General features: G+C 49.8%; 1 protein-coding gene across 1 annotated transcript; it reads right to left on the bottom strand.

Annotated features, from left to right (window-relative positions):
- Positions 1-19,866: 19,866 nt before the first annotated feature.
- Positions 19,867-24,570, bottom strand: LOC112884969 (enolase 2). Its single transcript, XM_025950620.1, has 17 exons — positions 24,380-24,570; positions 23,690-23,753; positions 23,518-23,582; positions 22,826-22,873; positions 22,650-22,736; positions 22,461-22,541; positions 22,276-22,377; positions 22,116-22,196; positions 21,948-22,022; positions 21,725-21,787; positions 21,318-21,398; positions 21,035-21,229; positions 20,893-20,943; positions 20,703-20,791; positions 20,568-20,619; positions 20,372-20,428; positions 19,867-20,185 (listed from the first exon to the last, which is right to left on the bottom strand). Exons 1-17 carry the CDS (start codon positions 24,443-24,445, stop codon positions 20,105-20,107), a joined length of 1,338 nt encoding a protein of 445 aa, XP_025806405.1. The 5' UTR covers positions 24,446-24,570; the 3' UTR covers positions 19,867-20,104.
- Between the last annotated feature and the right edge of the window lie 613 nt (positions 24,571-25,183).

Here is a 25,183-nt window from a genome sequence, read left to right as displayed (position 1 = left end):
CCGGCATGGAGATGATTCAAGTCAGAGAGCTGCTGGAGACCATCGAGGCACAGAAGAAAAAGGGAGTGACCGGCGCCTCCGTCATGTTCTCATTTTACAAACGCCGCATCCAACCCATCCAACAGCGCCATTGCCTGGGCTTCGACTACACAGGCCCCGCTGATCCTTCTCGCATGTGCGCAGAGGAGTTACCAGATGAAGTCGCGCTCCAGCGAGTTCAACGGGTGCTACTTGACGTGGACGCCGTGCCATACGTGCCCACATTGTTCTCCGCACAAAATCCGCCCAAACCAGTAAGTATTCGACTTCTTTGCACTGAAGATATCTGCTATTGCACCATTACTAAACTGAAGAACTCTTTGCAGGGACACATGGAGCTGTACTGCAGCTACCCGCCGCGACCGGACATCCCCCGCCCCGATCATCTCCTCCCCTCTGCTGCCGCTACAGCCAAGAAAGCTCGACTTGCTGCAGCTCAAGGCAGCAGCGAGTCCACCGAGTGCGTGGGCTCGCAGACGAGAGAAGAAGCCAAAGGAGGACCACGCTGAGACAACTCCTCCGATCAGAGCGTGGAGTTGACCGGCGCTCTGCCACTGGTGCCCAAGGGCCAACGACTGGTGCGCAAGCGCAAGGCACAAGAAGTCGAATCCGCCAGGTACTGACTTTGCTATTTGGACGAGTTGCTAAGTGTTAATGATACTGAATACTAACAGTGTTCACTTGTAGTCTTCCTGCTCTGCCACCCGGGACCGAGCCCGAAAGGGTGGAAACAGGCCCATCCGCCATCGCTGCGGTGACTATTGCCGTGGCGGGGACCACTCACTCGGCCGACCAAGCCCCGCCGCTGGCAACGGGTACTCCTCGACGGGCCTTGCAGGTGAAGAAGTCCGCCAAAAAGAAGTCAACACTGTAAGTTTTCCTCCGGTCGCTTGAAAATTCTGCACTTGCCCACTTGGATAACAATGTCTTCGACATCATCAGGGCTGCAAGCACAATGCAACTTCGGCTGAATCCAGGCACGGCTAGTGCTACCCCAGAGCCGTCAACCCGAGCTGATCCCTCCAGCGCGGAGCCTGCCCCGACTGCTGCAGCTTCCGAGCCCTCGGCGCCTGGAGGGCCGGTGCCGACGGAGGTGGTCCCTGAGGCAGATGCTGCGCTTCCCGACTTGCCGCTTCCCGAGCTCCGACAAGACGGAGCCGAACCCGGTGGCGGGGAACAAGTCGGAACCCCTGATGCCGCTCCTACCGATGGCACGGGTACACGCTTATCTGCCCGCGACTGGTTACCGAGGTCCGGGCACAATGTGTTGACTTCATTGTATACTTGCAGGTGTCCAGCAACCACCGCCTGGAGATACCGCCGGGTCCTCGAGGAATTCCCGTGAGGTGCTGAGGGCCGGGCCGGGGTACAAGAACGTCATCACCACCGACCTGGTGGACGACCCCCTGCTGACGGCAGAAAACCTGAGGACCTTCAAGAGCACATTCAAGGAGTTATATGATTTTTCCATGGTAAGACTTGGGTAATGTTCCGGCTATGCACATTGGTGAGTTGTTATGACTCGATCTCCGCCTTTTGCACAGCATGTAATCACCAAGTCCCAGAAGAAGTCGAAGAAGCTCGCCGCGGTTGTGAGTGACGCGCGAGAGCTAGCTGCCCTGGACAAGCGCGTCTCCGAGGAGATTACAAAGAATTGCTATCTGCAGCGAGAGCTCGACATGCTGAAGCATGAAAGAGGTCGAGAGACTTGGCTGCTCAAGAACGACCTGAAAAACCTCGAGAAGGCCAACTCCGAGCTCCAGAAACAGCTCAAGGAGCAAAAAGCAGAGTACCAGGAGCAGCTCAAGGCAGAGAAAAAAGCGCACCAAGGTAGGCCCTCACTTCCCTCGAGTACTTTGCCTTAGCAACTCCCCTTAAATGCTGAAATACCCTCACCACAGAGCTTAGGAAAATAATGAAACACAAAGAGGAGCTGCTTACTGACGTGAAGAATATACTGTATCGTCATACAGATGACGTCGAAAGGCTGCAGAAGGTGATTGGCGATACTGAACGACAGTTCGTCGACTGCCTTCAGCAAGTCAAAACGCTGGGCGAAAAGGACGAGCAGCAGCGCAAGGAGCTGGAGGACCTCCGGGGGGCCGCCCAGGAGCTGGTGGACATGGTGGATCCCCCAGAAGAAGGCGAAGCGGGCCCGCGGGCCCTGCTGGAGCGACTTCGCGAAGCCCCGAAGAAAGTGTTCAAGTTCTTATCTGAAGCTCCAGTCGCATGCGTGAGCAACGCCCTCGTGTATGTGAAGTCCTTCTTGCCAAACGCGCGGCTGGAGATTTTTGCGCAGGGGATGGCGGCGGACTGCACAGACGAGCGATTCAAGGAGTACCTGCAAGAGGCCCAACCTGTAGCAGAACAAATTGTACACAGTGTACTGCAGGATTAGGGTATGAGAAACAAGTAATCATTCTCTTATGTAAATACTTCACTCGATATCTCTACTTGTTGGCGTGCCGTAGCTGAATTGGGATCCAGGCTTACAAGGCTCAAGTAGTACACGCTTCCCTGGGTGCAACGACCCGATGGGTAGCTAACACTTGTCTAACAGATTAGCCACAACTCGATCGAGCGAGTCTAAACTTGTTAGGAAAGAACGCGAGCATCGTCGCGGGATTGCCGTGCGTAGGGCAGAAAGGGGACTATCCCGAGTGCGGCGACTCGGAGTGTAGTCGAAGGTCGCTCCTGCTGTGAGCGTGCTCCGTAAGCTAGGTAAGACCCGGACGGACGGATCAAGCTTGCAAGGAGCAGGTGCGGGCGGTGCCGCGAGTTTGCCATTCTTTTTTGGCAGAAACAAGACTGTGCTGAGTGCAGCCACTCAGGATGTAGTCAAGATAGCTCTGTGGGTTAGGAAAATGCAAACTAGGCACATCGATTTTTTTTCGTGGTATCGATGGGCTAAAGCCACCCCTAGTCTATGTTGGAGCTCCACCAAGGTACGCTTCCAGTCATGTCACACCCGATTTATAAGAACATAAATCGAGCAATCATATATGCGCCAGGATCAAGTCACGCATATATACAACAGATTATCAAGATATCACAACACATGTCACGAATAAAAGCGTAAAAATTATAAAATGAATATCTTTATTACAACTGAATCAAGAATCAGTTCAAGGAATGCGGAAGCGTAAAATAAATACATGAAGAGTGGGGCGCCACAGGGACGTCGACTGGGAGACAAACGCCTAGAAGTCTTCGAAGCCGCTGACGTAGTCCTCCACGTTGCCGGGCACTGAGCACCAGTCGAAGGTATCCGAAATAGAACAGAAGAGTAGAGAGGCAAGTGTGAGTACAAACTCGTACTCAACAAGTATAACACAAACTATGAGGCTCTAGGCTAGTCTTGGCAAATTTTTATTAAAACTATTTACTATAGGTGGATGAATTACCATAAACCCAGATTGCATAAGAAATTAACCAATATTAATTAAGAACTACTGAGAACCATCCGAACCAAAACCACCCCGGGGAATCTCCCTAATCAAAGGTTGATAACCCTACTAATCAAAAGGAGGATCTGGGCCGCTCATGACTGTGAGCACAGCTGATATATCAGTTTTACACTCTCGAGAGGTTGCACAACTTTACCCACAAGTCATGTGCTACGCTAGTTGTTCATCACACTTCCTTAGGTGAGATGGCTAGCAAGCACACTACGAGACCGTTACAAAGGATCACGTTGGTAAGATGTAACCGCTAAGGATTCTGGATCAGCAACGATGGGACCCACCTCCGGGGGTACAAGACACACAGCACAGACCAAGCCGGAGGAGCAGGGACCATTGAAGCTTACCACCCCTCTTGCCCACGTAGGTAAGTTACTCCCGAACCAACACGACCTAATTAGTAAGTCAAGACCATCCCATTCCAGTCCTGTGGTTACGCGGTTGTCCCAGGTTGTCGCTCTATGAACCGGTCCTTATGGAGAGTGGCCAACCAAACACTAAGCACCGTGCTGGCCCCCTAAACCAAGTTTCTAACAAAACATCTTTTATCGAGACGTGAGCCGCTCAAGCACACAGCACAGAGGGCCACTCTTAGAATTAAGTTGCATATACCATTAATCAAATTTAATTAAAAAGGACCAAGTGTGTTATAGCGCAGCAACCTAGCACAACTAACCAAAATGCAACCCAAAGGAGATATATAGGATATAAAGTGGCTAGAAAAGTCCTTATAGGCATACAGTATTAAAATGCAGTATGAAATTGTATTTAAAAGTGGTAGGATGTTCATGTTATACTTGCCTTCCTCGAAATTCTCCTGCTGCTGCTCAAACTGCTCAGAAGATGGCGGCTCCTGGTACTGGTCCAAAGGCTCCGCGTCTACTCACGATCGCAACGCCAAAACATAGTCCAGCACATACACATACATGCAAACAAGGACAAAATATAAGAAACAGTACAAGATTACATAGAAACAGCTCACAAGACTATGCTAGAACTATTCTACGCGTTACAACGATCGCGTGGACATAAAGAACACCTAAAATGGAGCTAAGACGTGAAATCTACGCTTGAAACAAGATCCAGGGACCTATCTGCAAGAAAAACTGGGCCACAGGGGGGTTCTGGACAAAAACCAGGGACCTAAAAGCAATTTAAGGCTAGACGCAGGGCTAACACATGAAAACACCAGACATGGACTGCGGGTACTAATTCCATGAAGCTCAGGGGGGTCCGTGCAAGAAACAGGGCTAAACTGCAATTATTATTGAACTGAAGTGGACTGCGGGTTGATACTTCAAAAGAACAGGGGCTCTTTAGCAAAACGGTTGGCTGAAGCGGTACCTTTTGTTCTGGGCCATTGGATCGTCATCTAACGGCTCAGATTAGACCTATTACGCGAAGGGGTACGCTTGATTCTCATCCATCCGATCGGGATCTAACGCGCCAGAGCCTAACATAAAGGGAACTCAATCCCGCGCGCCGGATCAAGGATGGACGGCCGGGATTTAAGACAAGGGCGAACCGGTACGAGGGAAACACATCCGCTGGATCATGATCTGACGGTCGGGATCAAGGGGCTAAGGATCTAATCCTACCCACTGGCCGCAGATCGGACGGCTCAGAAGAAAGAGGGGGTTTGGGCGGCGGTGGAGGTCACCGGAGCTCCCTTCCCGCGGCGGCGGCTCGCCGGAGACACGCTATTACGCGTTCCTGGGGATAATTCACGACGAGATCAAGCCCAGGAGACTCAGCACGACACGGGGAACCCAGCTGGGCACACGCGAGGGTGGACTCGAGCTCGGTTGGGGCGTATCGACGGCGAGGGCGGCTCGGGGTGGCGGACATCGCCGGCGAGCGGCGTTCCAGGGGCTAGGAAGGATCCCGGGCTTAGACATCTAGTGCATAAGCTGTGGGGGAAAGTGTGGTGCTCACCAGGGGCTTGTGGTAGCCGGTGCTGCAGCGGAGGATGGCCGGCGACGAGATCCCGCGGCGGACGGGATTGGGCCCTCGCGGGAAGTGGTGATGCAGGGGCGATCCAAGCGGTGGATCGCCTTGGACCGGCTCAAGGGGTCCCTGTGGAGGTGTACAAGGAGTCAGCGGAACCGGAGCGGCACCGGCGGCGAGCAATTGCGGCGGCGGATAGACTTACCCGCGAAGGTCCCTTCGGGAAATTCCATCGTCACCGAGGCGTAGAGCTCCAATGCGGAGCTCGAGGGGCTTTAGGACGGCGAGGTGGAGCTTTGGCGGGGGATGTGGTGGTCTGGGGCGAGGGGAAACGGCCTGACCACGGTGAAGCCGAGGTGACCGGAGCGGGGAAGGGAAAGAGCGGCGGCGCTGGAGATCTTCGGGCGGTGCAGGGCTAGGGTTAGGGTTCAGATGGGTTAGGGCTGCTCTTTGTAGGGCGGCGGAGCCACACTGGCGTGCGGGCCTGGGGAGAGAGGGTCGCCGGCGATCTCGCGGGGCCGTTGCGCACCGGGGAAGAAGGAAGAGAGGGGAAAGAAGAGCGCTGACCAGTGGGACCGCACTGCCAGAGAGAAGAAGGAGAGGAGAGAGGGGCCCGAGGGGGAAGAGGGGGAGCTGGGCCGCCGTGGCCCATGCGGGAGAAGAAGAGGGAAAGGAGGTGGGCCGGGCTGAGAGAAGGAAATGGGCTGCCTTTTCTTCTTTCCTTTTTCTTTTTTACACTCAAACATTCAAACAAAACTATTTGAATTCAAATAAGTTTGAATTCAGATCCTATAAACTCAACGCAAGAAAAAACAATGCTCCAGCATGAATGCACAAACATGTTGACCTTATAATTAATTTTATTTTCTTGTATTATAAATTGCTTTAAATACCACAAAAATTAGAGAAAACCCTGGAAAATTTATTTAAGCCCAAAAAATTCCTTAAAATTTAAGGAAATTACCTTAGGGTGTTACAAACCTACCCCCCTTACAGGAATCTCGTCCCGAGATTCTGATAGGCTAGCTAGCAAAGAGATCGGGATATGTCTTTCTCAGCTCATCTTCTCGCTCCCAAGTAGCCTCATCCTCCGTATGATGACTCCACTGAACCCGGCACATCTTGATCTTCTTGTTCCGAGTAACTCTCTCGGATGTCTCCAAAATCTTCACCGGATGCTCGATGTAGGTCAGATCCTCCTGCACATCCAACCCTTCTATCAGTGCTTGCTCTTCTGGCACCCTCAAGCACTTCTTCAGCTGGGACACGTGAAACACATCGTGCCCCCCTGAGAGGTTGGGAGGCAACTCCAATCGATATGCCACCTCGCCCTTCCGTTCCAACACCTTGAACGGACCGATGTATCGAGGGGCTAGCTTTCCTCTTACATTAAACCTGCGGATTCCTCTCATCGGCGAGACCTTCAGGTACACATGATCACCCATGGCGAAGGTCAAATCCCGACGATGAACGTCCGCATAGCTCTTCTGACGAGTCTGTGCGACCCTCAGGTTCTCTCGCACCTGCTGCACCAGCTGTTCGGCCTCCTCAACAATATCAGGGCCAAATACCTGTCTCTCGCCAATCTGATCCCAATACAGCGGAGTCCTGCACTTGCGACCGTACAAGGCCTCGAAAGGGGATTTCTTCAGACTGGCCTGATAACTGTTGTTACACGAAAACTCTGCATACGGCAGGCATTTATCCCAGCTGGTACCATACTGAATAGCACAGGCCCGAAGCATATCCTCCAACACTTGGTTGGTTCTTTCTGTCTGCCCATCTGTCTGAGGATGATAAGCAGTGCTGAACCGCAGCTTCGTATCCAACGAATCATGCAACTGCCCCCAGAACCGCGAAGTGAACTGAGATCCTCGGTCAGATATGATCTTCTTCGGAACACCATGCAGACAAACAATCCTGGGGATGTACAACTCTGCGAGTCTAGCGCCGGAGTAAGTAGTGTTCACCGGAATGAAGTGGGCAACCTTCGTCAACCGATCCACTACTACCCATATAGAGTTGTACCCCTTCTGAGTACGAGGCAAACCAACAATGAAGTCCATAGTGATCTCCTCCCATTTCCACTCTGGAATCTTCAAAGGCTGCAATAACCCTGCTGGCCTCTGATGCTCTGCCTTGACACGCTGACAAGTGTCACAGATAGCCACGTACTCCGCAACTGAACGCTTCATCCCATACCACCAGAATTGTTCCTTCAGGTCATAATACATCTTCGTACTGCCTGGATAGATAGAATATGCTGTATCATGAGCCTCACTCAGAATCAACTTCCTGAGGTCATTCACATCCGGCACACATATACGACCCTTGTACCACAAGGTACCCTGATCATCCTCTCTGAAATGAGGTGCTTTGCCAATCTTGAGCAGTTCACGGATCTCCTGCAGCTTCTTATCATCTTTCTGACGCTGCCTGATCTCGGCCTCTAGAGTGGGTTCTGCCTCGAATGATGCACTCGAGGTGTGATGCAAGAAACCCAGGCTCAACTGCTCAAACTCCTCACATAACTCCTGAGGCATCTGAAAAGCCACGGCCATGTTAACATAGCTCTTCCTGCTCAGAGCATCTGCCACAACATTAGCCTTACCCGGATGATAGTGAATCTCCAGGTCATAATCCTTGACCAACTCTAGCCATCTTCGCTGCCGCATGTTCAGCTCATTCTGGGTGAAAATGTACTTGAGGCTCTTGTGATCGGTGTAAATATCACACCTCTGCCCAAACAAGTAATGCCTCCATATCTTCAGAGCATGCACAACCGTGGCTAACTCCAGATCATGAGTGGGATAATTTAGCTCGTGCCGGCGCAGCTGCCGCGAGGCATAAGCTATCACTCTGCCCTCCTGCATCAGGACGCAACCAAGACCATCCCTCGAAGCATCACAATACACTGTGAACCTCTTGCTCTGGTCTGGCAAAGTAAGGACTGGCGCCGTAGTCAACCTCTTCTTCAGCTCCTCGAAGGCTTTCTGACGCTCATCAGTCCAACAGAAATCCACACTCTTCTCTAGCAAGGAAGTCAAAGGCTTCACAATCTTGGAGAAATTCTCAATGAACCTCCGATAATATCCCGCTAAGCCCAGAAAAGAGCGGACTTCCTTCACCGTCTGCGGCACAACCCAGTCGAGCACATCCTTCACCTTCCCGGGGTCCACAGCAATACCTCCCTTAGAGATCACATGACCGAGGATTGGGACCTCGTCAATCCAGAATTCGCACTTGCTGAGCTTGGCATACAGCTTGTGCTCTCTGAGCCTCTGCAACACAAGCCTCAGATGTTTCTCATGCTCTGCTTCTGACTTGGAATATATCAGGATATCATCAATGAAAATCACCACAAAGGTGTCCAGATAATCCATGAAAACCTTATTCATCAGATGCATGAAGAAAGCCGGAGCATTGGTCAAGCCAAAGGACATGACCGTATACTCGTATAGCCCATACTTGCAAGTGAATGCCGTCTTCGGAATATCCTTGGAACGAATCTTCAGCTGATGATAACCCGAACGCAGATCAATCTTCGATAATACACAAGCACCTGAAGCTGATCGAAAAGATCCTCAATACGGGGTAATGGATGCTTATTCTTGATGGTGACGGCATTCAGATCCCGATAATCGACGCACATTCTCTTTGCGCCATTCTTCTTCTCTACAAGCAATACAGGAAATGCCCAAGGAGAGAAACTGCGATGGATATAGCCCTTGGCTAGCAACTCGTCGATGGTCTTTTTAACTTCCTCATGCTCAACGGGAGCCATACGATAGGGCCGCTTAGCAATAGGAGCTGTGCCAGGCAAGAGATCAATAGAAAACTCAATGTCGCGATCAGGCGGCATACGTGGCAAATCATCCGGAAAGACATCCGGAAATTCAGACACCACGCGAATACCATCCGTGGGTCTAGCATCCATCTGATGAAGAAATCCAGAAGGCTCTGTAGCTCCAACAGTAACCTCCTGACCATCCGATGCTGACAAAAGAACCGTCCTCTGAGCACAACCTATGCGGACTCCCCACTTAGCAAGAGTCTCCATCCCGAGGATCACATCAATGCCCTTGGTGTCTAGCACCATAAGATTTGCACTGAAATCTACCCCCCTTATAGCCACACTGACTCTGGGACAGAAGACATGAGACCTCAACTGCCCTCCCGATGAAGATACTAACATGCACCTCTTTAATGTGCTAGTAGGAATACCATGATGCTCAACAAAAAAACTAGGTGATAAAAGAATGCGTAGCACCAGTATCGAAAAGCACTGTAGCAGGGTGGGTATTGACCATGAACGTACCAATAACCACGTTGGGAGCCTCGGCCGCTGACTCGGCCGTCACGTGGTTCACCCTGCCCTGAGCTGGGGCCTTGGGCGGTGCTACACGCCCCTGCTGTCCTGCCTGCGCCTTCCGAGGACAGACGTTGGCGTAGTGCCTCGGCTCGCCGCAATGGAAGCACACTCGTGGAAGTGCTGCGGCCTGCTACCCAGGAGGAGGAGTGGGCACTCCCTGCCGCGGAGCTGGTGGAGCCGGAGGCGCTGGAAGCCCCTGACGCTGTCCTGCCTGCTGCTGGGGACGGGGAGGAAACTGCTGCCGCTGCTGGTACTGCTGGGGCGGCCTCTGCTGCTGCTGCTGTGGATGCTGATAGCGGGGACGAGTGTTGCTGCCCGAAGAGGATGGAGCCATCTTCCTCTTCTTATCCTCAATCTCCCGGCGCTTACGCTCGGTGTTGAGGGCAGCATCAACCAGCTGGTTGAAGTTGTCGAAGCGGTGGTTTAGCAGCGCATACTGGATGTGATCATCCAGTCCCTCCTTGAAATACTCCTGCTTATCGCTATCACGAGCGACATCAGCAGGGGCATAACGAGCCAGCTGAAGGAAACGGTCACGGTACTCCGTCACCGTCATCGATCCCTGAAATGACAACCACAGATGACAAGGATAGAAATCGCTCAATGGATCAGGCTCACGAAAGAGATCAAGGATAGATCGAAGCTCAAAAGAAATTGCAGAGAATTCCCTTCAATTTTACCTGATTAAGGGCACGGAACTCCTTCTGCTTCATCTTCATGATGCCCTCAGGAATGTGATGGTTCCTGAAGCGCTCACGGAACTAGATCCAAGTGAGAGCATCACGGTCCTGAGCCGGGTAGGACTCCCACCAGTCAAGAGCGGAGCCTCGCAGCTGCCCTGCTGCGTACAGAACCCGCTCCCGGTCGTCGCACTGCGCAACAACCAACTGGCGCTCCACCGAACGAAGCCAGTCATCCGCCTGGAGTGGGTCCGTGGCATAAGAGAAGGTCGGAGGATGGCCTCTCAGGAAATCCGCACGCTGATCACGAGGCTGAGGTGGCGGTGGAGGCGGTGGCTGGGTGTGGATATGCTGCAGAGCCTGAACGGTATTGTTCAGGGTCGCCATCATCTGCATCTGGAGCTGGAAGAGCTGCTCCGGGGTCAGTGGTAGCGGCATCGGCAACGGCTGACCAGTACTCTGGTTGTTCTGCTCCTGCTGGTCAGAACCGGAACCGGTGCGCCTGGTGTTCACCATCTGATTGCAACAAACGAAATTTTATGAGAAAAGATATGGTGCAGCTGTGGAAATGAAACTTCGGAAGGATATGACAGAGAGAAAAGGAATATAGGTTTTACCCCCAACGTTCTAACTAAATTTTATTATTTAGCTCAAGTTGTGTTAGGGTCGATTTGCATGAACAAGTTTATCTACTAGACTATGCAATCAACCAAAAATCCAAATCAAACATTTGCACAATAACAAACATTCAATATTCACAACTTAGTCGAGTTTATCACACCACTCGACTAACACACTCGTTCTAGCGTATTTTCATCGGGACAATCTAAACTTTTAGCTTATAAGATTAGGCGACTCAGGCCAATGTCTATGGAAAGCTCAAGCTATTTCTTAGAAAAGACAGGAGAGATAGCAAATCAAGGACTTGAGACTCAAGGAATAGAAGCAAAAAATGAATGTTTGGGTTTTGCGGAAGCAGAGCAAGCGAAAAGAAGTCCTAAACTAGACCAGTTCTATCTAGGCTTCGTCCTACAGTCGACACGGCTCTGATACCAATCTGTCACACCCGATTTATAAGAACATAAATCGAGCAATCATATATGCGCCAGGATCAAGTCACGCATATATACAACAGATTATCAAGATATCACAACACATGTCACGAATAAAAGCGTAAAAATTATAAAATGAATATCTTTATTACAACTGAATCAAGAATCAGTTCAAGGAATGCGGAAGCGTAAAATAAATACATGAAGAGTGGGGCGCCACAGGGACGTCGACTGGGAGACAAACGCCTAGAAGTCTTCGAAGCCGCTGACGTAGTCCTCCACGTTGCCGGGCACTGAGCAGCAGTCGAAGGTATCCGAAATATAACAGAAGAGTAGAGAGGCAAGTGTGAGTACAAACTCGTACTCAACAAGTATAACACAAACTATGAGGCTCTAGGCTGGCTGACTCAACTGCATTAGCTTTTAGTCTTGGCAAATTTTTATTAAAACTATTTACTATAGGTGGATGAATTACCATAAACCCAGATTGCATAAGAAATTAACCAATATTAATTAAGAACTACTGAGAACCATCCGAACCAAAACCACCCCGGGGAATCTCCCTAATCAAAGGTTGATAACCCCACTAATCAAAAGGAGGATCTGGGCCGCTCATGACTGTGAGCACAGCTGATATATCAGTTTTACACTCTCGAGAGGTTGCACAACTTTACCCACAAGTCGTGAGCTACGCTAGTTGTTCATCACACTTCCTTAGGTGAGATGGCTAGCAAGCACACTACGAGACCGTTACAAAGGATCACGTTGGTAAGATGTAACCGCTAAGGATTCTGGATCAGCAATGATGGGGCCCACCTCCGGGGGTACAAGACACACAGCATAGACCAAGCTGGAGGAGTAGGGACCATTGAAGCTTACCACCCCTCTTGCCCACGTAGGTAAGTTACTCCCGAACCAACACGACCTAATTAGTAAGTCAAGACCGTCCCATTCCAGTCCTGTGGTTGCGCGGTTGTCCCAGGTTGTCGCTCTATGAACCGGTCCTTATGGAGAGTGGCCAACCAAGCACTAAGCACCGTGCTGGCCCCCTAAACCAAGTTTCTAACAAAACATCTTTTATCGAGACGTGAGCCGCTCAAGCACACAGCACAGAGGGCCACTCTTAGAATTAAGTTGCATATACCATTAATCAAATTTAATTAAAAAGGACCAAGTGTGTTATAGCGCAGCAACCTAGCACAACTAACCAAAATGCAACCCAAAGGAGATATATAGGATATAAAGTGGCTAGAAAAGTCCTTATAGGCATACAGTATTAAAATGCAGTATGAAATTGTATTTAAAAGTGGTAGGATGTTCATGTTATACTTGCCTTCCTCGAAATTCTCCTGCTGCTGCTCAAACTGCTCAGAAGATGGCGGCTCCTGGTACTGGTCCAAAGGCTCCGCGTCTACTCACGATCGCAACGCCAAAACATAGTCCAGCACATACACATACATGCAAACAAGGACAAAATATAAGAAACAGTAAAACATTACATAGAAACAGCTCACAAAACTATGCTAGAACTATTCTACGCGTTACAAGGATCGCGTGGACATAAAGAACACCTAAAACGGAGCTAAGACGTGAAATCTACGCTTGAAACAAGATCCAGGGACCTATCTGCGAGAAAAACTGGGCCACAGGGGGGTTCTGGACAAAAACCAGGGACCTAAAAGCAATTTAAGGCTAGACGCAGGGCTAACACGTGAAAACACCGGACATGGACTGGGGGTACTAATTCCATGAAGCTCAGGGGGGTCCGTGCAAGAAACAGGGCTAAACTGCAATTATTATTGAACTGAAGTGGACTGCGGGTTGATACTTCAAAAGAACAGGGGCTCTTTAGCAAAACGGTTGGCTGAAGCGGTACCTTTTGTTCTGGGCCATTGGATCATCATCTAACGGCTCAGATTAGACCTATTACGCGAAGGGGTACGCTTGATTCTCATCCATTCGATCGGGATCTAACGCGCCAGAGCCTAACATAAAGGGAACTCAATCCCGCGCGCCGGATCAAGGATGGACGGCCGGGATTTAAGACAAGGGTGAACCGGTACGAGGGAAACACATCCGCTGGATCACGATCTGACGGTCGTGATCAAGGGGCTAAGGATCTAATCCTACCCACTGGCCGCAGATCGGACGGCTCAGAAGAAAGAGGGGGTCCGGGCGGCGGTGGAGGTCACCGGAGCTCCCTTCCCGCGGCGGCGGCTCGCCGGAGACACGCTATTACGCGTTCCCGGGGACAATTCACGACGAGATCAAGCCCAGGAGACTCAGCACGACACGGGGAACCCAGCTGGGCACACGCGGGGGTGGACTCGAGCTCGGTTGGGGCATATCGACGGCGAGGGCGGCTCGGGGTGGCGGACATCACCGGCGAGCGGCGTTCCAGGGGCTAGGAAGGATCCCGGGCTTAGACATCTAGTGCATAAGCTGCGGGGGAAAGTTTGGTGCTCACCAGGGGCTTGTGGTAGCCGGTGCTGCAGCGGAGGATGGCCGGCGACGAGATCCCGCGGCGGAGGGGATCGGGCCCTCGCGGGAAGTGGTGATGCAGGGGCGATCCAAGCGGCGGATCACCTTGGACCGGCTCAAGGGGTCCCTGCGGAGGTGTACAAGGAGTCAGCGGAACCAGAGCGGCACCGGCGGCGAGCAATTGCGGCGGTGGATAGACTTACCCGCGAAGGTCCCTTCGGGAAATTCCGTCGTCACCGAGGCGTAGAGCTCCAATGCGGAGCTCGAGGGGCTTTAGGACGGCGAGGTGGAGCTTTGGCGGGGGATGTGGTGGTCTGGGGCGAGGGGAAACGGCCTGACCACGGTGAAGCCGAGGTGACCGGAGCGGGGAAGGGAAAGAGCGGCGATGCTGGAGATCTTCAGGCGATGCAGGGCTAGGGTTAGGGTTCAGATGGGTTGGGGCTGCTCTTTGTAGGGCGGCAGAGCCACACTAGCGTGCGGGCCCGGGGAGAGAGGGTCGCCGGCGATCTCGCGGGGCCGTTGCGCACCGGGGAAGAAGGAAGAGAGGGGAAAGAAGAGCGCTAACCAGTGGGACCGCACTGCCAGAGAGAAGAAGGAGAGGAGAGAGGGGCCCGAGGGGGAAGAGGGGGAGCTGGGCCGCCGTGGCCCATGCGGGAGAAGAAGAGGGAAAGGAGGTGGGCCGGGCTGAGAGAAGGAAATGGGCTGCCTTTTCTTCTTTCCTTTTTCTTTTCTACACTCAAACATTCAAATAAAACTATTTGAATTCAAATAAGTTTGAATTCAGATCCTATAAACTCAACGCAAGAAAAAACAATGCTCCAGCATGAATGCACAAACATGTTGACCTTATAATTAATTTTATTTTCTTGTGTTATAAATTGCTTTAAATACCACAAAAATTAGAGAAAACCCTGGAAAATTTATTTAAGCCCAACAAATTCCTTAAAATTTAAGGAAATTACCTTAGGGTGTTACAAGTCACCAAGTCTCTTCTGATCAAGAGCTTGGTCTCGCCACTAAGGCTCACACCAAGTAGGTGAAGTCCTTGCCACAAAGGCGATACTCACCACCTCTTGCACCGGTCACCTTGATGCCGTCTTCACTATGGAGCTTCCCATGAAGGAGGGTCTCCTCGTCCCCCGCACAAAGCTATCGTCACCGCTTCACACCAAGTTGAAAGGTCGAAGACTTGCCGGCGAGTCACCAAGATTCCAAGAGGCCGGCACACCAAGATTACAGCGGTGGTTCACTCTAGAACCAAAGACAAGGTAGCTACACCTTGCTCTCATATTCTCTCTTGGCCTAATCTAGCACTCACACTCTCAAAGCATATGCTAAAGCCTATGAATGTGATCAATTAGGATTATAGTGGCTTGGAGGTCTCCTTCAATGTGTATGTGCTTTCTCTGAACTCCAGCAACCTCAAATGATCCTGGGGAAATATTTATATAGGCTAGAGAACCAGCCATAGCTGTTGCTAACAACTTTTCCAAAAATCTTAAAGCGTCGATTGATCCAGTCGTAGGCGTCAGTTCAACCAGTCACACTGAGCCTACATGCTAGCCATTAAACCTTAACATCCCCTTCTGTTGGCATCATTGCTCTAACGCGTTGCACCAACGGGTGTCAGTTTAACCGGTGCTGAAGACTTTGTCCCTTGAACTCTTCTGCACCTTGAAATGCTCTCTGAGTAATCAAACCACGCTTGCACCGACGCCTTCTTCAGTAGTATCGGATCATCTAGTGATGATGGCACCTTTGTTCAAAACCTTTTGGATGTTCTATGCAAGTCACCATACTAATTGAGAACTGCACCGACACTTACATCCTTAGCATGAGTTCATCGTGTGTTACTGAGTTTTCTACACTTGATTACCGTAGCAATTCTGAGTTGCACCAACCCATTCATATTTGAAACCGTCAGTTTAACCGACACCCTTCTTCATGTTGCCACTTGTCCAACTCATCTCAGCTGTCATTTGGACACCTCAAAAATATCATATATGTGGTTTTTCACATGACTTGGCATCTTGACAGTGATTTGGACATCATGACTATGGTTTGGACTTCATCCATGAGATCTTGAAATCCTACAAACATGAGCTCACAAATTTTGTTAGTCTTATTCACTATGTTATCACTTAATCACCAAAATCTCAATAGTGGTTTAATGGGGATTTCATTTTTTAGACACTTATGCTGCTAGAGAGGGCAGGAGGCATTGCTGAAATAGTTTTTGTATCCCGTGGGGTAGAGATAGGAGGGGAGGATACACTGAAATTGGAAGCAAAATAGGCATTGGGGAATTATCATCACAACAAGAATATACACAGGTTTAATTTGGGAGGTGAGATCAGGAGTTCGGGGAGAGACGTGAACCCTCATCACTTCATAGCTTACCGATATCCAGGCATGACCGGTGGGCGGGCAGGCAGGCAGCAACGAGCCGACGATGGCAGCGGAAAGATCACGTGGCACCGTGGTGCAAGCAACCTGGGTCCCGGGACACGGGAGGACGGGCTTCCCGCCTTCTCTGATCTCGCGTCTCACGAGTCACGACCTCGCCTTGTGTAGCTGGAGGCGGCGGTGAGAAGACATTGTCGAGCACAGCAGGGACATAGCGTTTCCATAAAACCGCAATTGTGATCAATGATTTATGTACAAATTATTAAAGAACCCTAGGTCGAGGGTTACCGCATAGAACATTGAAATCGACAAATTTTGGGTCGTCCGTGTTTTTCTAATGTAAACATCAAATCCCACTAAACCAAAGGGACCACCTGAAGCGAGCAGTTCTCAATCCTAAGAGGCTGCTCCAATTATACAAACAGCAGGTGCATATTTCCGTCGACACTACCTTGATCCATATTAAATTATTAACCTCCTCGAACCTGATCGGCAGAAGGTGCAAGCTCACAAAGGAGGTTGAATTCATCATTTTAACAGATTCAGTAAATAAATCATAAGCCAAAGACAAAAATATCTGTATAAACAAGCGTCTGGTTTGAATGACATCACAACCGTATAATCACTATGGTATAAACACGTAGGACAGCCTAGAGAGATGTAAGAAGAGTAAAAAGTTAGAAGAGTAAAAGGTTAGAGGCGTACCGCTTTATTCAATCCAAAATATACCTGATCATGGCCATCCGACCCGACGAACCTGATCCAACCCTCCTGAAAAAAAAGACCTAATCCGACCCGACCCGTGTATTGTATGGGCTCAGGCCTGTTTTGTTTTTAACTAGAGGTGAATTCTGGGTCGGGCACAGGCTGAGATTTTAGCCGCGGGCTGACCCAACGGCCGGAAATAAAAATGGCCCATCGAAAGATCACGTCCCCGAGTCCCTACAGCCCAGCAAATCACATTGGCCCAGCCCATTAACATGATATTAATGATGGTGGCTTCTAGTTCCACGTTCCCATAGCTTATCCACCCTCCTACGGCAGCCTGATCCTCACGGAGCCAGGCGCGAGTACCAGGCGCGCCGCCCATGCCTGCGATTCCTCGTCGCGGCAACGGCGGCGAGCCGTCATGAGCTCCGCGCACCCTGTCTTCGGTCTCAGCTGCGTCGACGCCGTGCAGCCGCATCGACTGTGCCGTTCGTCCCTGCCAGATACTGCATTCCTCTTGCCGTCGTCGAGCGACGAGCTGCAGCGCCCATTCGTATGGTCGGGCGGGTCCACAGTTTGGAGCATGGATATTCAAAATTTTCAAAAGGTATTTACAGCTTAAATTGTAGATTAACAACACATAATTGAGTATCAACATTATAGAATTGATTATAACCTGAAATTGTTCGACAAATAGATAATCGGTGTACCAAAAGATGAACATGTCAAATTGGCAATATTTCAAATATATAGAGGATAAAACAACAAAATGATTATTGATAAGACGAAGAGGGGAGAGCCGGAGGAGGGAGTCATGAGTCGTCGATGCCGCACACGCATAGCCGGAGGGTGCAGGTTGCCAGCCTGGTTTCTAGGCGCTGTGGCCGCGCCCCGTGCGCTGGCACGCTCGGCTGCTGCCTGCTGGCCTGCCGCGGCGAAGCTCCTGCGCGCTACGGCCCTTCGTGCGCACGCGCTACCACCGGCCACCCTCCACAGCTCTGCTGCGGCGCTTGCCACCACCGAGCGCCAGCCGCCGGCCCGCCAAGGTTTTGGACAGTGGAGGATTGGGGGAACGATGAACAGTGGAGGATTGGGGGAACGATGAACAGCGTCGGTCTGCAGACTACGGCGTTCAAGCCGTCAAGGAGGCATCGAGCCAGGACCTGACGCCGGGCTGTCTTGAACCATGGCGCCCAGTTGGACCATTTGGGCCGTCGGGTAGGAAGGGGGAGAGGGGATGCAGTATTGTTTTGGGCATAAGAAGTGAAGGGAGGTCTATAAACCTGCTATTTGGTGCCAATTTCTATTTTTGGATAGATATACAACTATACAAGGTATACCTTGTATATATAATTTAGTTTGGCAAAAAATAATGGGGCCCATCCCTATCCAGCAGCCACCCCGTATTCCTTCCCCTATATGCCACCAGGGTGAGCCTCGCAGAAGGCTACCCCACCTCCACCGCCCCAACCTTCGTACTCAGGCTATCTCCAGCGATATCCTCTAAATCTCATCCTCTTTCCTTTTCCTCCACATCACCTTCATTCTCTATACCAAACTTAACTCCAACAACATCCTCTATTTCCATCTTCTATACCCCACAATCTCAATTTTTTATAGTTTCTTCCAACTTCCGCCCGCCGCCCCTCCTCCCTCCTCCCGCGCCGCGCCGCCCTCCTCCGCGCCCGCCTCCCTCCTCCGCGCCCCGCCGCCCCGGCCCCTCCGCCCGCCTCCCGCGCCGGCCCCTCCTCCGCCTCCCGCGCCCCTCCCTCCTCCGCCTCCCGCGCCGCCGCCCCGGCCCCTCCTCCGCGCCCGCCGCCCCTCCTCCGCCTCCCGCGCCCCTCCTCCCTCCTCCGCCTCCCGCGCCGCGCCGCCGCCCCGGCCCCTCCTCCGCGCCCGCCGCCCCGGCCCCTCCTCCGCGCCGCCGCCCCGGCCCCTCCGCCCTCCTCCTGCGCCGCGCCGCCGCCCCGGCCCCTCCTCCGCGCCGCCGCCCCGGCCCCTCCGCCCGCCGCCCCGCCGCCCCTCCTCCCGCCTCCCGCGCCCCTCCTCCCTCCTCCGCCTCCCGCGCCGGCAGTTTCCTCCCGCGCACGCGCGGAAGGGGCGATAGGGATGGAGGACGCCGGTCCCTCCTTCCTCTGTGCGGGACGCAGACGGCCTCCTCTATTTTACCGCACGGGATGGAGGATACCGCTGGAGCTTTAGTACAGTATCCGCCATTTTAGAGAAGCGGTCCTTTTACAGAACACCGGTGGAGATAGCCTCAACACCACAACCTCCATCCTCAACACCGACCGAGCTCCCCCTGCTCAACCACCACCTGCCAGCTCCGGCGCCACCACCCTACCTAGGACCCTAGCAACCCTAGCACCCTAACCCAACAACCCCGCAGCCCTACCCCAAAGGCGCAAAGGCAGCAGCTGTGGTGGAAGATCCACCAGACCGGCGGCCGGTGGACCTTCTACGACGCGCCTAATCGCAGTAGCGCACGTGACCCCTAAGGTCATCAGCGACGGACGAGCGGGGACCAGTGCTGCTTCGCCGTAGCTCATGACGTGCGTCAGAACATCAGGCCGACCCATGGGCCATCAGGCCGTGCAACAGTCGGGGCACGGGGCACGGGTCATGAATTTCAACCCGACACTAGGCTCGGGTCAGGCCGGGCACGGGCCAAGAAAAAAACATCAGGTTTTTTCTAACCTGGCCCAACATATGATCAGGTCTAATCCAAAACAAAAGCCGCCTACATTATGATCGAGCATGTTACAGTCTCAACATAGAAAAAACAAAACTGGAGTTCTTTTGTTACATGTCCGTCTCCCAAAAATAAGTGGGAACTTATTGCTCGATCACAAGAACTTTAGCAAGTTCAATCCAGACCAGAGGTTATATATAGTGGAGGGTGCAATAACCTTTTTAACAAAACTCAAACTCTGGTTCAGCCTCCAGCATCGCTCTAGCTTAGTAGGGCTCGACAGGTGCGCGGAACTTGGCACCAGCATAGACAGCAGCAGCACCAAGCTCTTCCTCGATCCTAAGAAGCTGTTTCAATCCAACCAATAGAACATGTTAGTAAAATGACAGTCCACTCAAATTATACAACAGGCGTACAGTAATTAGCAAGGAATTTAAAGATCAAAGTAATTGTTTTGGAATAAATTGCAAAAATGGAGCTACAAAAATAGGTTTTTGATTGCAAAAATGGAGCTACACATGAGAATCACTTGCCTGATTGTACTTGGCAAGACGCTCAGATCGGCAGGGAGCTCCAGTCTTGATCTGACCCTGTTACAAAAATGGGTACATATATATTTAGCATTTCCATCAAATATTGATGTTGCTGAGAGCTTTTGTAAACAGTATTAATGATAGCAATTATCTAACATATTTTAATATGCTAAATATACCCAGATCCTAATCTTACCGTGGCCAAACCAACTGCCAAATCAGCAATAAATGTATCCTCAGTCTCACCGCTAATAAAATAAACAAACTAACATCAGATATCATACCAAGTCAACATTAGGGATGAACAGTGAGACGTCAGCTACATGCATACCTCCTGTGACTGGTCATCACACCCCAGCCAGCATGCTTTGACATCTTCACTGCCTCAATACTCTCAGTAACAGATCCAATTTGGTTAACCTGAAAAATGGTGAATAAGTCAGCACTCAATAACGAACTGTTCAAATATGCGTAGAGCACACAGAACAAATTCAACAGAAAATGCTGGGTACGATAAACACCTTAAGCAGAAGAGCATTGCATGACTTCTCCTTGATAGCCTTCGCAACCCTCTGAAAATACATGGATTTGTTAATAAATGTAAACTACCTAACAAAATTAACGGTTGACCATATCACAACAAAGCAAAAACAAGATACTTACAGTTGGGTTGGTGACAAGAAGGTCATCACCAACAATCTGTACTTGCTCTCCAATTTCTTCAGTCATCTTAGCATAGTGAACCCAGTCATCCTGGTCAAATGGGTCTTCAATCGAGACAATGGGGTACTCACTCACAAATGACTTGTATACATTCTTCAAGCTGTCTCCAGATATCTTCTGTGAACCATCATTGTTCTAGAGCAACAGAAAATATAATTACAAACTGGAACCAATCCAACTAAGTCCATAAACTATACAAAATGAAAGGTAACAGTGAGACTACCTCCTCCTTGAAGTTGAGGTCATATGTCTTGTCCTTGTCATTGTAGAATTCAGAAGCAGCAACATCCATCCCAATAACAACCTAGCATTCAGATAGTGACAAGGATCAACAAATCAAACTTTACATTTGGAAACACAATGCTCCCTCTGTTTCGCTATGTTTCTCATGGCCTCAAGAGCTTTCACAATATTTGTCCATAGAATAGTGTAGTTATTGCAATATTTCCACTTCCGGCTCCTAATTAAATGCTCCGAAATAGGAGAAGTGGTTTCCTTATGTTATTTAATAGAGGTATGGAGGATCATTTCACATTATTTTGTTCTTGGAACCCATATTTCCTTGGTTAGTGTGCTATGTACAAATATAGTGAAACAGACGGGGTAATAAATTAAATCAGGCAGACAAACCTTTCCGGTGTATCCGGCCTTCTCAATTGCAGTCTTTAGGAGCTCAAGTCCTTCCTTGTTTTCCTAGAAATCAGGAAAGAGGGAAAATATTAAATCGACTACAACATTAATACTAGTTTCCCATGATGAACCTAAAGAAAAACATAAGTGCTCTGATGCCTTCATATCTCCGAGACATCTGAAGCGAAAATGATGATCCCGCACATTAAGATCATGAGCTAACCTGAATGTTCGGAGCAAAACCACCCTCATCACCAACATTGGTGGCATCCTGCCCATACTTCTTCTTGATAACAGACTGCAGAAATAACAAAAGATGTATAATTTTGATATAACTGACAGTCTGACAAACAAGACAACCAAATGATGGCATGAAAAAGATGAGAATTGCCTTCAGGTTGTGGTAAACTTCAACACCCATCTTCATAGCCTCCTTGAATGAGGCAGCTCCAGTAGGCAGGATCATGAACTCCTGTATATGTAAAGCACATAAATAACATTGCAGGTGAATAAAACAAGATAATGTGTCAAAACTAAGTTGAAAGATTTGCCTGCATAGCAAGCTTGTTTCCAGCATGGGAACCACCATTGATGACATTAAATGCAGGGACAGGCAAAACTAATTGCTTGTTGCCAGCAAGATTGGCAATGTGCTGCAAACAAAACACTCAAATTCATGAGAACAATCATATTTAATAGGAAAATAGGTTATAATTAGCATTAACAACTTACAAACCTGGTAAAGAGGAATTTTCTTGATGCTAGCTCCAGCTTTGCAAACAGCTAGTGACACAGCCAAGATGGCATTAGCACCAAGCTGAATACACCAGACAGTAAAGCAAAAAATAAATATATTAGGCATCAATTTTGCAAATCAAATGTCAGAATGCTTTCTTATACAATGATATCAATCCCTCATGTATACCTTTTGCTTGCACCATCCCCACTCATTCTTAGTGCCATCAAGCTGCTGAACCATAAAGTTGTCAATCTCAGTCTGTGCCATAGGGTCCTGCAGAACAAACAGTACAGGTAATTAATAATATACTTAACCTCAAATTATAACAGATCCATGGGATAAGAGGATAACAGGGCACAAACCTTGCCAACAAGAGCAGGTCCAATGATAGAGTTCACATTGTTAACAGCCTGAGTCAAGTAAAAAGAATGTAAGTATATAAATAAATATTGCCTAAAAAAGCATGTACTTACTAATTCTATTAAGCCTGCAAATGATGTAGTGTCCATCTACCATGATAGTGCAGAAAGATACGAAAACATTTTGCAGGTGCCACTGATGTTCCACAATCTAATAAATTTAAGCTTAGCTGATTCAACTAGAAAGTGTGATGGCACACGTTCAGCACGTTGCTTTATATTAGTTGGCAAACTCTCTGAGAAGGAACACAAAAAAAATAAAAGAATATGTTTTAGTTTAGAAAATGGAAGGGACCATATTGTACAAGCAAACAGAAGCATGTTCATATAAAGCATGACACTGATTCTAACATTGTCCAGCAGACAAAAAACTTCAAAGCTCAAGACAGTACAGCTAAGGTATAAAACAGAAACAGCAGCTCATCTTTTAAATAAGCAGAAATGATGACAGTTGTTTCTCACATAAGAAAAATAGCAAATTCACCTTCATACATATAACAGAGAATAAATTACGACGAATGACATGCATGATGGGAAAATATTACACTACCTATAAAGGCCTAGACATTTAATAACAGTGCAACTACCAAACAGATAAAATGAAGGTAAAATAACATGCAAGCTTTGGGGCAAACCTTGGAAACTCCCTTGCCCAGGTAGTCAGATCCACCATCCCTCAACTCCAGAGCTTCATAAACACCTGTAAGTTGGATTGAGTCAGGACCTTGAGCTATAGTGCTTTAAACATGGAACAAGATATGCATGCTACAATAACTGTAAGATGAGCACGTATCGACTATAACCCACCAGTTGATGCACCGCTGGGAACAGCAGCACGAGCGAAGGTTCCGTCTGAGCAGCACACATCGACCTGTAGCATAGAAAATGGAGTTCGCTTATCTGATCACATAATTATAAAACAGCAAGTTAAAAAAGTAGGATGTACAATCAATATGGAATCAGACAGGGCGACAATCAGCAGATCGAACAAAGTCCTAATAGCATGGCATTTCAAACCACAAATGTAAATAGTACGTGTAACCAAATGGACACAACAATCCAGAAAACTGTGAATTCGATATGAATAAAAAAATATTAAAGGCGGACCTCCCGATCTGCAGCCTAACAAATACAGACCTAAACAGAGTATAGAGTCAACAAATTATGTAGAGACTATCTTAAAAGTTGGATAAAATCCAAATCTAGAATAAACCAACGAAGAAATGCTAAACATCACACTAAGGGCCAACGAGTGCAGATCCTACCCCAGTAAATATCCAGCAGTTCATTTATTGCGCAATTGGTAAAAATCCCCAAAACCTCGCCAAAACCCCAACCCACCTCGCACAAGAAAGCGAACTAAATCAACGAAGCCACCACCACACGCGAGATCGATGGCACCACGTCGCGTCGCTCCCACAGCAGATCGGGGGCCAAACGGACTACACGCGCGCGCGAGCGCCAAAGAGAGACGGGTAGCGATTCCGGAGACCGTACCTCAACGGTGGGGTTGCCACGGCTGTCGAAGATCTGGCGCGCCTTCACGGACTGGATCGTCGCCATCGCCGAACGGGCTTCGGAGAGAACCTCTGGTCTAGATCGAGCGGCGGCGGCGGAGAAGGCGACGGGATTTCGAAAGGGTCTGCTTGGATTCGATCGCAGCGGAAGCAGCTGCCAAGTTTATAAGCTGGACGCGGTGCGCGGTGCGGCCCTGGTTTCTACGCGCACACCGAATTGGAGGGGTGGGGAGTGTGTCGTACCACTGCAAGTGGGACCAACAGAGATGTGCTTGTACGACGGCCCACATGGAGGCGTCTCGCGTTGTCACGTGGAGAGTTGGTAACATGTGGGCGAGATTGGCCGCCGCCCCTGCCCGGCGCACACCAGATGGGAGCGTAGGACCTGGCCGCTGGGTTTGGCGATCTTGTCTCCTCGGGCTCTGGTTCATTAGCAAAACTTTTTTTATAAGGTACACAAAATATATTAAAAGAGTAACAGTTTTACAAACAGATCCTTAGCAGAGCATCCAATTATATCCTTCTTTTCCAGAGGGACATGCACATCTATATACGTCGTTGGATGGACACCAGCGAAGGCCATGTGTCGCAGCTGCGTAACACCGTGGCCCCCGACAAGAAGCTCGTCGGCGAAGACCACCAAAGGCATCGGCGTCCAACACGACCCATGAAATCATGCTAGGTCTGGTGCGGAAAAGCCTCACAAGAGAGTCTTGGAATCGACGTGGACGAAGGCGAACGTCGCCGACAAAAAGAAGAACTTCGCCCACATAGTCGGGGGAAG

This window comes from Panicum hallii, chromosome 3 (genome assembly GCF_002211085.1).
Source record: "Panicum hallii strain FIL2 chromosome 3, PHallii_v3.1, whole genome shotgun sequence".
Classification (NCBI taxonomy): Eukaryota; Viridiplantae; Streptophyta; class Magnoliopsida; order Poales; family Poaceae; genus Panicum; species Panicum hallii.
This window is presented reverse-complemented; position numbering and strand designations above follow the sequence as displayed.